Genomic DNA, 12,823 nt, shown 5'->3' on the forward strand with positions numbered 1-12,823 from the left:
CTCTTACTTTAAACTCATTTCAGCCACTGATTCTAGAAAGAAATTGGGAGTCTGGAATAGGCTTCAATGTTGCTTTCATCTGAAGAATTTATCAGATGAATAAATGCAAAATGTTAGCAATCACATCTAATGAATCCACTATTCAGCACAGCTAATGCAATACAATGGCTCATAAACCTTTATTTAGAATAATGCATTATTTACAAATATCTGCTGGTGACTTTGGGTTTGTTGTTTACTTAAACTGCTTTAAAGAGCCAGTATGGTGTGGTGGTTAGAGTATTGGATTAAGGACCTGGGAAACCTGCATTCTAATTGCCACTCAGCCATGAAACTCACTGGGTGACTTTGGACCAGTCACAGTTTCAGCCTAATCGACCTCACAGGGTAATTGTTGTGAGGATAAAACAGAGTAGAAGTTGCTTTGGGTTCCTGTCAAGAGGAAAAAAGGTAGGATATAAATGCAGTGTGCTGGTGGTGGGGTGATTATAATAATGCAGCCTTGTAAATAAGCACTCCAAAGTTACCAGCTTGCAGAAATGTTATTAGCTTGCTGGGGGCTTACAGAGGAGAGGTCCATTCCTTCAAGAGCAGGCAGCTGCATTTCTCTGCTGGATGGGGAAAAGGGGGCTTCTCCCCTCGCAGTCTACTTGGCTTTTATGCTGGATGCAGAGGATTTAGGCTGGTGCTTAATATAAGGTTGTGTTAAAGCAATTCAGCATGGTGATCTGACAGAGAGAAGATCCCAGTGATTAAATTCTGTCCCATTATCTCCTTGTATTCATATCTGACAAGTAATCCTTGCTGACTTGGGGCTGTTGTCTTTGGAATATCGTAACTTACTTGTGTTATCGACTATTCATCAGATCATTTGTTGCTTGCTGTTAGCATTCTGGAACATACAGCTGATCTGAATTCTTATGAAAAGTGGGTGGCTTTATTAGATGTCTAGAAAAATCTTTGTAAATGTGTGTGTTAATAGACAAAGTTCAGAAATGAAGTGTATCTTTGAGCAAGTTTTTAAATTTGTCACCACAAAGTAGAAATTATAGCCATAGGCATATCTGAAGAAGGAAATCACAAGCCTGGTTGCCAAGGTGCTTAGGAAAATGATCCGTGTTATGTAAGACCATATTTCTAAGGATTGTAATGTGGTTTATTATTTTTTTCAGCAATCGGTACAGGATGCCTGTTGCATAGGTTTTCCCCCCTCATTGACTATTGTATGGGAAGAGCAGGCGATACAGGAAGCAGTCTTCATCCTTTTCCAACATTTAGATTTTGTCTAGAATAGAAAAGATGAGTTACAACCAGTATTCAAAATTATATTTCTTGTCATTCATTGTACTTTGTTGTTGTTTGGAGCAGGGAGCAATGAATCACCGGTCATTTTATATAGCATTTTGGGGTTCAAACATCTAATATAAGCAAACACAAAATGTAGAATACCCACAGTGTCATACAGTAAATAAAAGTCGTACATATAGTAATTAGTTTTAAATACTATCTGACGCCTTGACCCCACATTCAATACTTTATGTGACTAAATTGCTACAAGACTATTTTCTATTGCATGATCTGCATGCATTTCATAAGATTACACCCCCATGTGGTGGTAACTGGCATAGTAGGTCATTTTAAGGGACACCTTGAGAACAGATGTGGAAAATAGTTCATCAGTTTATGAGAATTAGTTCAGAAGTGGTGAGATGACCCATGACTGTATTCATGCGGGATCGGTTGTATGACTGTTCAGCCATGTACTCAATCTGTTTCAACCCAGTAATAGACACTTGTAATATAATAATTGTTCTGGTTTCCTGGTATAGGTAAGAATAATCTCCCGCTGTTCAGACAGGAAAATATTTATGCATTGAAAGATGGAGTACTGGCTTTTTGTTTTTCTTTTCTATGTGTGTCTTACAGAGCTTTGAGTGGCCATAAACAGTTCAATAAACTAGTAACTAAGATCATTGATGATCTTAGTAGATCATCTAATAAGATTTCTCTGCTTGTCTCATCACCTTCTAGCTATGGTTGGCAGAGATGTGCAAGTGGGTCTTTTCTTTCCATCTTGCCATGGAAGGTTCATCTGGACTCATATTTAGCAGTGTCCTGTTGTTGACCACAGACCTGGATGTCTGCTACTTAAGGAAGATAGTATTGATTGTTAATCACTCCTGATTGCATGTTTCTATTTGCTGCTTTGGAGTTTGATTTTATTTGTTTAAATTGTAGTGGTATTTATTTTAAACAATAAATCTACTCAAAATAATCTGCTGGCTTTGGCCAGTGTAAGACAATTCTTATTTCAGAATGCCATGTTATTTATTTTACTCTGGAAATTCTTGATGAGTTCTTGATATGAAGAAGAAGGTAGAAGCAATGGCATTTCAGCAGATCACTATCCTGGCAGCTAGACTGAAAATAGGAATGGATGTTTATAGCTGCAGATTTTGTGGTAGCTGCATAAAAAGTTTCTTCGTGATAGTTGCAAAGCAGTGATTCATAGACCTTGGGGTGGGGGAAGCAGCACAGACCTTTTGTGAAGCCATCTTGTCTTTCATAATTCCCTTTACTGTGGTCCTTAACCACACTGGCATCCCCGTTGTCTTGTTCAATACTTTCTTATTCTATGGTATGCCAAAAGATTTAGATGCAATGCAAGGAGAAACATCTTACTTGATATGGAAAGATGTCAGTCACTTCTCTGAGAGCTTTGGCAAGCATCAGAAATACAACACATGTTTAACAGAATCTAACTTATATAGGGAGAGGCTTTTCAGTCATTATTTTTTTTAAAATATATTTTATTTGAGGGTAGGTAGGCTACTTTTTTGCTAACAAGTCTTACCTACATGCAGAAGAAAACCATTTTATCATTTTAACCTAACTCTTCTCTGAGCTTCTTGATGGCCCAGATGCAAGAGATTTTTTTAAGTGGTGTATACATATTACAAATAAATAAATGAAGACCACTGCATAAAGACTTCACTCTGGGCTGGGCAAATATGATTTTGTACTCTGTTATATGTTTGGAAAGGAACCTGCACTGCACTGTGTTGATATTGGTAAATTTCTCTGTCCTGTTGGTCACTCTGATCCCATAAACAGGAGGTAAGTTATTTATTTACTAGAAAGAGTGCTTCCTTAAGTCAACTAATTGGCCTTGTTGAAAAATTATCAGTATGTGGAGAACTAGTCATTATAACCTTGGATATCCAGAAGTTGTTTGACTGTAATGCCATCATTCCCAGCCAGAATAGGCAGTAGTCAGAAATGATGGGATTTATAGTTCAGCAACATCTGTAGACCTAAAGTAGGAAAAGGCTCGACTAGAATGACATTATAGCCTTTAACTTACAGGTAGTACATCCAGCTTCAAATGTCTGATTACTTCCAGAACGGGACCTGATGACTGATGCTTGTGATTCCTTTCTTGAATGAACTCTTAGACAGGTTCCCTAAATGAGTAATAGAGGAAGTTAATGTGCTCTGTTGAATTAACAAAGAATTTACAGAAGAGAGAGAAATGGTATTGTCATGGTCCAAAGGGACATTTTTATTAGCCATGCTTTAGTTGTTAAACTACAAATCACACCAATAAAACTATTCTGAAGCGTTTTTTGGATCTTAGAAAAACTTAAAAGGGTAGGAGAATGATTTGCATCCACTGGAGATATGGTTCATTCACCTTTCTTTTTTCACATGTTCTTATTCAATCTCATAATCCAACTTTTATGGCTGGAGGAATGCAGAAATTAAATGTGATACTACTTGTTTGCAACATTTCTATAGGATGCTTGTATTTGTTTCCCAAATTTGGAAACTACATGATCATAATGTTGCCCACTTTCGGTATAATTCAGTCATTACCAAAACAGGAGTATTACCACCTTAGAAAAACATCAATTTCCAAATATAATTGCTAGATTGCAGCGTCTCCATTTTCCTTCATTGAAAAAGTTGTAAAGTTGGATACTTACCTTGCTCATCACAAACTATGAAGAAATGTCCACCATTGCATGATGCAGACATTATAATAGAAATAGAGGGATGTGCTTGTCGACCATGGGAAACAGACCAGTCTTTGGTTCCTAAGGTTTGTAATAATTTTCTGCCCATGAGATGTGTTCAGACATATTGAGAAGGCAGAAGTCCACGCTGGAGCTTTCTGTCTTCAGCTGAAGGATACAGAACTAAAGAAGACACGCTTATCATCATTGTGATCATCATATTTCTTGTGTAAAAAACCCTGATTACAGAAGTCCTTGGTAATTGGGAAAGAATGCCTTCGTGGTGTTCTTTGCTTGTGATTCAGCATTACGGAATGGTGACACTGAGTGTTCCTGTAGGCAGGGTTAGAGCTGCCAGTGTATTGCGTGTTGAAGTCTTGCCTCTCAGATGGGTGCCTCAACAGGCTCTTTAGAGTTGACCTACTTTTTTTCTCCATTGTGGCTCTGACCTTGATTTGCTCACTGAGGTGTTCATATACTTGTGATCTGATTTGCTGCATGATTAAGCCAATCATGTGATGAGAGACAATCTAAAAGAGAAGCCCAAACCAAATTGTAGACTCTGTGTGTGTGTTAGTCTCTTATTTTTAATTTATCTCAAAGAAAATGAAGTTATATTTGAGATGAACTATTGGAGGAAAAGCTGTATGTAGTAGCAGCATAATCTGATACAGTACAAACATGCAATGGTTCTCTTGTAGACGCTAATCAGGAAGTGGCCTAGATGGCATTCTTTCATATTAGACCTTGGCAACAAGCCGAGGATCATAAGAAGAAGAACTTTGCTGTGTCGTGTCCATGGGTGTTCACAGTATGTTATAACAAGGCAGCTTTGCCTTTATTTGTGGAATATTTCATGTAGTTCCTTGAGGGGAAAAAAGAGGACAATCCATTGTCAATGTTCTCTTTCATTAAATTGAAGAAAAATCAGCAGTTGTCATTTTGCTGTTAAACATCATTACAACAGAGTTAAAAGTAATTGCAAGGTATTCCTTCTAGGAAGCTCCTGATAGATTTTGTAAGATGGCTATTGTATCTGGTCTTCGGTGAATTTTATTTTTTTGTAATTGTTTTTTCGTTGCTATAAAGCAAAGTGACTCAGACAACATAGAAGTAGTTAAATGCTGATGTAAAGTATATGCATGTAGGTACTTCTGCTTTTGAGAAGTATTTTTCAGCTAGTAAAATCCTTGCTTATTCCTTTTGTCCTGGGGCTGCTTCCCTAACTTGGTGCCTTTCAGATATATTGGACTACAAATCCCATTATCCCTAACTAGCATGGTTAGTGGCTGGGGACTATGGATTTTTATAATCTAACACATTTGGAGGAGGCCAGGTTGGGGAAGTATGTCTAAGATTTGTGTACCTTGGGTTGGAACCTTCTTCACAGTTGCAAGTCATATTAAAGGGGAAGCCACAACTATGGGTTGTAGGTATAGTAATCTGAAAGTATCTGCTGCTTATATGGAGACTGGGAGACATGGCTTCCTGGCTTCTTCTGTGTGTGAATAGATGACTTGGAAGTTGTGGGAAGTCCACAAAGTCATATCCCAGTTCAACCATGAAATGTGTTGGATCTCTGTGTAACCTACATCACAGGCAAGTTTTATTTATCAAATAGATAAATGCAAGGAACTCTGAGTATTTGTGACGATGTTATACAGAGTGGCGCAGGGAAACAGGAGATTTTCAATTGACATTCAATGCACTAATAAACACATTACAAAATACATTCTATGATGAAATGTATTGTACAGGATATGCAATTAATGATAGTAATCAATATTCATTCAATATTCATTTTATGTCTTGAAGATAACATCATGAAGGTGTTGTCCAGTTCTCCTTACACATTCTGACAGCCTGTTGTGGAAATTCTGTAATTGCTCAACATAACATGTCAAGAGGAATGCCGGCGATTTTTTTTTATTTTATTTTATTTATTTTTCCATTTATATCCTGCCTTTTTCCTACAAAGGGCTCATCAGTCCTCCTTTTTAGTTCAGCAATGGTTGCAGGATGTGTGCAGTATTCTTGACTTTTAAGATGTCCCCACAGAAAAATAATAGCAGTGAGATCTGAGGATCTCGGAGGCCATGGAATGTCACTGTTGCGTGAAACAGTTGTCGAATAGTTGCCATCAGTTGTTGGGCAGAATGCGAAGTGGCGGCATCCTGTTGAAACGGCAGGTTTGGGTTCCTGCAATTTGTAGGGATAGAACTTCAACCCGAGCAGTATTCTTTGCACACTTTGTCGCCCCAGATGTAGCGATGATGTGGAACAGAGCAGCAGGGGCTCCTCACAATGGTAGCTTGAACACCCTCAGTATTCTCTGGTGTGCAGGCCGTTCAAACACCACATGGGGATTTCTTTTTTAAGGCTGAACCCATTTCTTTGAAATTATGCGCCCATGTTGTAATCGCATGAGCAGATGGTCCACGATCACGATGTCCTAACTGGTAATGATGCCGAAATTCCCTTTGAGCAGCAGTCCCACTATCACCATTCTTATAAAAGGCTTTTCTAGCGAACACTCACTGTGCACCACTCCACTGCTGCATTATAACTAATGGCAAGCGGTTCTAAAAGAGGTTGCACTGGTTCCAAACAATTGTTGATGCCCCAGGGTCGCCAGCTCCTAGTTCCAGAATTTCCCATTTCTCTGCACCACCCTGTATTAGGGAACCTATTGGAGTCCCAGGGCTGCAGTTAAACTCTGCGAGTAAAAACGGATGATTTTGTAATGTTTTGTCTGTGTTAGAGCAGGGGTACTCCCTTTCCCAAACCACAGATTATTTGGTGGGTTCCTGGCTCTTGTGCCATTTTTCCTTAGGGTCAAGATGTCTCTCCCAAGACTCAGTTACTGGCAGTAAAAGCATTAAGCAACAATAAACTGATTTTTGTGTATAGAGCGGCCCACATAATACCTATTTTGAAAGAATTGCACTGGTTACGGGTTGTGGCCCAGGCCCAATGCAACATCCTTGTGTTGATACATAAAGCCCTAAACAGTTTAGATCCCAGTTACCTTAAGGAGCGCCTGCTCCCATATGTGCCTACCTGGCCTTGAGGATCTATGCAGGGGGCCCTCCTATGTGAGCCATTCCTTAGAGAGGGGAGAGGGGTGGCCGCTAGGAGCAGGGCCTTTTCTGCAGCTGCTCCCCATATCTGGAATGCTCTTCCCAAGGAGATTCACCTGACGCCTTATACTCTTTTCAGCACCAGGTGAAGACCTTCCATTTAAAAAATATATTTTAATAATTAATGCTACTCAACCTTCTGTTTTGTATTTTTATCCATACTTTTTAAACATTGTATTTTTAAGTGTTGTAATTAGTTTATTGTGTTTTATCTCATAACTGTGAGCCACCTGGAGGTGCAGAGGCACAAGTGGGCAGCATAAAATGTTATATATAAACATTCATTCATTCATTCCCCATTCCTTTGGACCCAACCACCACTGGAATGAGAACTCATGGAAATTCAATTCAATGCTTGCATGGAAAAATTCTGCACCCCGTGTTAGAGCAGGAATTGTTACTGCAAATGAACCAGAAACATAGGAGATGAGATCCAAAGTTGCAGGTTCAAACTCAGTGAACTTGGGTGCTCCTGTGGAGAAGTAACTTTCACAAATTCCTGTCCTCTGGCAGCTTGCTATGCCCCTAAAAATCTGCTCCAGAGTGTTGGGGACCCTCTGGAATAGCATGGCAATGGCTCTGGGGATGCGTGGTGGAGGCAGAAGCAAAGGATGGAAAATTCTTGTTGGAGCATCTTCTTTGCAGCAGAGGAGCCTCTGTTGGCTCTAACTGACTTCAGTGAACAGGTGCCCCTCTGTTAATGGAACAGCCAGTAAGGATCCAAAATAGTGTTAATAATTGGTGTACAAACAATTGGTGCTTAATTATAACAACCAGTTTTACTTAGGGATCTATTTGGCTACATTTTTGTCTTATTATAAAATATGATAAAATCAATTGAAAAGTTAAAATCAAAAGAGTCCTGGAAGATAATAAAGGCAGTATGCAAACAGTAATACTGATAAAGGAGCAGGAGATAAGGCAGTACAGATACCCTATTTTAATTGAATTTTGAAAACTTGCATTTCTGTAATTATTGAACTTACGTGGTTTCCATGGTACCATTATTTACAGTATTCATGGGAAGTGTTTGGGCAGTAGATGTACAGAGAGGAATCTGTCATGGAAACCCAATCTCTTGCCTGTTGACATCCAAGCTAACGTTTATTTGTTCGTTTATTTATAACATTTCTGTGGACTTTGGGGGATTTGAAAGAGCTCAGAGGTACTATTTGGAAACTTTATTTTCAGAACTTATTTTCTTTAAAACTATCCTTTATAGTAGGAAAAGAAGAAGAAAAGACGAGTGGGCTACCAAATATCAGTCCCTAATTTTCTACTTGCTGGTTTGTGTATGGCTGGGAGGAATCCTAAAACAAATGCCTGATACATTTTGCAGCCCCACTTTTGATAAAGTTGGCATGCAGAGAGCCAATTTGCATATACCAGTAATGCAGTACTAAACACTGCAAAGTAGGAAAGGGAAACGTGGCCTTGAGAAACATCCTTTTGAGAGCTGTGATAGCTCTTCAACAAACTTCCACTCCATAGAGTTAATTGTTTGGGGCTGTGCATCTTGTGTGTACAGGGCAAGAGCATTTGCTGCATAAAGCATGAAGAAAGTTTCAGAGGCTGAAGCAAACCTATTCCATAGACTATTTCTGCCCCGAATAGCCTGTAGTCTATGTACAAATTATTCTGAAACAATCAGTACATGTTCTGACACCTTGTAGCTGCGCATGCAGTTATTAGTCGTTTCCTTTTAGAAGGTTATGATGATTACAAACCTCTCTCTCTTCTTTTATCTTAAAAAAAGCAATGTTCCAAAACTTTACATCACTGAATGGGTTTCCTTGTTTCTAATCAGACAAGATTTTTTCGAGTTAAATTCATAACACTGCATAGCTCAAACGATTCTTCTGGTTCCTTAATAGGAAAACATGAAGTGAAATTCAAAGAAAGCAGTTTCTTGACAAACAAAATCTTATCTCTGTTTTGCACTTTCTCTGCAAGTCAGTCATTGTACAGGAATCCACTCCTCATATAAAATGCTTGTTCACTTATTGTTTCTTTTTAATAGCCTAAATTCCTCTCTTCCCTTGAAGGTGGATCTTAACAGAATCTCTGAGCTTTTGTATTATGGTTCATCCTGCTTGTGTCAGAAGTGAACATTTTAATTGGCATTGCGAAATGTAGCTCTTAACCTACACTCCCATCGCTCACATAGCCTCTGAAGAGCAGCAGGCTGTTTTGACTCATGCTTTCATGTTTTAATTTAAGCTTTTTGGCTATGAGTTTGTCTTCTAATTCATCCATTTTAAAGTAAAGATTTCCTTTTAAGATGAGGCTTGAGCAGAGGAGCTACATGGAGAAGGGTGCTAAGCCACTGCTGTTGCGATTTTTTATATAGCTTTAGGTTTTTTCATATAAGTTTATTTGTATATATTTACCTTGTGAAATTATTACAGATTGACATTGCATTAAACATAGAACATACTGTAACTGACAGATGATGTTCCTTTGTATTGAACAGGGTCACACCTGCTTGTTGTAGTTGAGAAAAATGTGCCTGCTTACAAGTCTTTCCTCTCCACATTTAATTTTTAACGTACTTCTAAATATGTAATTATGTGATGAGAGCACACAGTTTGAAAAACATTGCCTTCAGTCCAGGATTTGGTGTGTGCTTCCATACAAATGAAGAGCTTCTGCATTCATCCACGTTAGAGAAATGCCCCTTGCTCCATCTCCTGCGCTCTGGCAGTTTCACCCAAGTAATCACACTTTTCCAGTTCTCAGTTGGAAAAAGGCTGGTTGATCGGAAAGGCCTTTGGAAAGGCCCAGTTTAAACAATATTTTGTGGGCACATTTACAAAGCTACACAAGGGAGTGGCTTTCCTCTTTTACAGAATTCCTTTATTTGTTTGAAGCTGCTGTCTTTATTGAGAGCAGTTGGGAAAGTTGTGCAGACTAGGAGGCTCTAAGTGGGTCTCTGAGTAACCGTATTTGTACAGAATTTCCAGATTGGGTCCTTTTCTTTTCAGTTTGGTGTTTGTTATGGATTTCTCTGTGTCCTAATCTACCATTTTTGTTATCCTGATGCCACTGGGAAGCCCTTATAGAGGGTCATGAAAGGCAGACCTGTATACAGAGTTGTATACAAGGATTGGTTTTTCCCCATTACTTTAATTGACTATTTTATGTCCTAATTCAATGTGAAGAGAATAAGGTGGTATTTGGAGTTTAATAGTAGCAGAGCACCACTGAACAAGCTCTATCCACAACTGGCAGCCATACAGCCTTTCTGGCAGAGACACCTGGAGGAGCACTTCTGATGCAGTTAATTTTGGAAGGTCATAAGGGAGAAAACAGCAATATCCTAGCCTCACACCATTAGAAGTGTTAAAGTCTAGTCCAGCTGTTACAATGGCATTGATAAATATAGCAAGACTATCTTTTAAGGAAGGCCTTTTTGGTGGTGGCCTCTTCACTATGGAATACTCTCTGTGATTGAATTCTTTTTGGTGTCAAGTCAAGACTTTATCCCCAAGCATCTGAAGAACTTTTAACGGGTTGGGTCTTTTGATTTTTTCTTGTCTTATAATGTTTTGATCTTTTAATGAAAATTATTTCAGTGGTTTTATATTTGGCATAGTTTTTAATAATTTTGCTGTGCCTTGTGCCCCTTTAAAGAAAAATAAATACATAAAATACAAAGGAAGGAATCAGAATTGGTATTAAGGTTTTGAAAGGTGCTTTATTCATATCCTATATTTTGTTTTGAACATCTATAAAATGGACCTTATCTAGCAACTTTTGTAAACTACAAACTTGTTCCTTAGTGGGGAGTCCAACCCCATCCACTGTTAACATAGTATTCTTTCTGAAGTCCATTGAACCACTGATTAGCAGCATCTCTGTCTTTTCTGGATTAAGCTTTAGCTTGCTGCCCCTCATGAAGCCCATCACTATATCTAGGTACCCATCCACATTTTCACTGTTTCTTACCTGATTCTGATATAAAGGAGTAGCAGTATTTTCAAGGAGATGAAGCTTTGACTTGGTAAAATGGACAATATCATTTTGTATCTCTGGTATCTGTATATGTCAAGGCTAGTTTTTTGTTTGTTTAAAGGTCAAAGAGTTTCTCCAGTGTTAAAGTAGAAATAAATTGACAGTGTTTGTTTTCTTACCACCCAGGCACTTGAAAGCTATTGAATAATAAGTCTGGAGGAAATGAAAGAAAGGTTAAGGTAACCAGCTGCTTCAGCTTTGGCAGTGGGTTCAGTACACATCTTTGCAGAGTGGAACCAGGATTCTAGAGTTCAAACTTACAGGTAAGAACAATCACTGGGTTTTACATCCTTTTGTGCTACATTACTATAATCCTCCTGCATTTAAAAAAAAAAAAAAGGAGAAACTTAAATGGAGCTGCTTTTGTTAACAGAATGCTAAAAACACATGGTACAAAGCTCATAATTAAATGAATGGCATTATTCCACCACTTCCCCCCTTTTAAGCCCTTTGGATCTGTTGCAGCTCTTTTAAAAATTAATTAGTTTTCAGTTTGCTTTTGCTTTTCCCTTTCCTTTGTTTCCCTAGCTGTTCTGTCTTTTATGTTTTGCTTGCCTTGATGTATCACTCCTCACCTTCTCAAATGATGTCTCCCCCACTTTTGCCATTAGTTTCTCATTTCTAGGTATCTCAGTTGTATGCATTCATGTATGGGATAGCTATCAGCTGCCTAGAATTGAGAATTATATTGTGGGCCAGGAATATGAGCTGCTGTGCTACACTCATAAGTAACCAGTCAATTATATACCAATTAACTTCTCAAGCAAACTTGCTTTCTTTATATAACTTTAGATTATTAACTGGAAAAGTTTTCCTTTTCAAAACTTTGCTGTATTGGGTATTATGTCTGAAGGAATCAGTTCTGTAATTTGGTGCTTCAGTAAACCAATTTCCATGCTTTTCCCCTCTGGTAATTCTAGACAAGCCAATGGCTGACCAAAGGATGGACATTTCTTCTACAATCAATGATTTTATGTCACCTGGCCCCACTGACTTAATCTCTAGCTCTCTTAACCCTTCCGGAATGGACTGTAATAGGAAAAGGAAAGGAAGTTCTACTGATTATCAGTACGTGTGTTTCCACTTAATATCATCTTTCAACTCTGTGCCTTTTCTTCAAATTACACTTACATTTGGAGATCTGTGCTTTGTTTCCAGCAAAAGTAGAAAGAGATTAGGTACTGTTTCATCTGTAAAACTTTGGCTACAGTGTTTATTAATCCATGACAAATTACAATATAAAATCTTTTGAAATAATGTGGATTTTGACAGGGATGGAGGGTAAAGTGAAATAAGTTGTTTGCTTTGTAAAAAATTGTAGAGGCTGTAAGAAGCACTTCATTCACTCCTTACTTATTTTACATGTACACTCAAAAAAAGTGTGTTCATATTATAGAGGAACATTGGGCAGGCTGCTGGGATTATGTTAATAGGAATCTTTTCTCAGAGTTCAGGATTGTGATGATTTCATATCAGAAATTAACACTGACAGTTGAGAATGTGTAGATAGCCAGTATTTTTCAGTGTGCATTGTATATTGCTTGACACTTTTTTTTCTTTTCAGGCTCGATGGGTTTTCTTTTGAGTAAGTACAAAAAGTGGATGGCAGAGGGGCAGGGGGAAGAACTTCTTACAGTGTGGACAGTAGAAAAT

At 38.3% G+C, this 12,823-nt stretch overlaps 1 protein-coding gene across 1 annotated transcript in view; it reads left to right on the forward strand.

Annotated features, from left to right (window-relative positions):
• The window catches only part of ARNTL (aryl hydrocarbon receptor nuclear translocator like), a 56,919-nt gene that overhangs the window by 12,335 nt on the left and 31,761 nt on the right, over positions 1 to 12,823 (forward strand). Inside the window, exons 2-4 of the mRNA XM_044425640.1 lie at positions 11,297 to 11,433; positions 12,091 to 12,238; positions 12,735 to 12,755. Coding sequence (XP_044281575.1) covers positions 12,099 to 12,238; positions 12,735 to 12,755 — 161 coding nt within the window. The 5' untranslated portion in view covers positions 11,297 to 11,433; positions 12,091 to 12,098. The remainder of the gene's footprint in view (positions 1 to 11,296; positions 11,434 to 12,090; positions 12,239 to 12,734; positions 12,756 to 12,823) is intronic.

Source organism: Varanus komodoensis, unplaced genomic scaffold (assembly GCF_004798865.1).
Source record: "Varanus komodoensis strain SLA01 unplaced genomic scaffold, ASM479886v1 scaffold16, whole genome shotgun sequence".
NCBI lineage: Eukaryota > Metazoa > Chordata > Lepidosauria > Squamata > Varanidae > Varanus > Varanus komodoensis.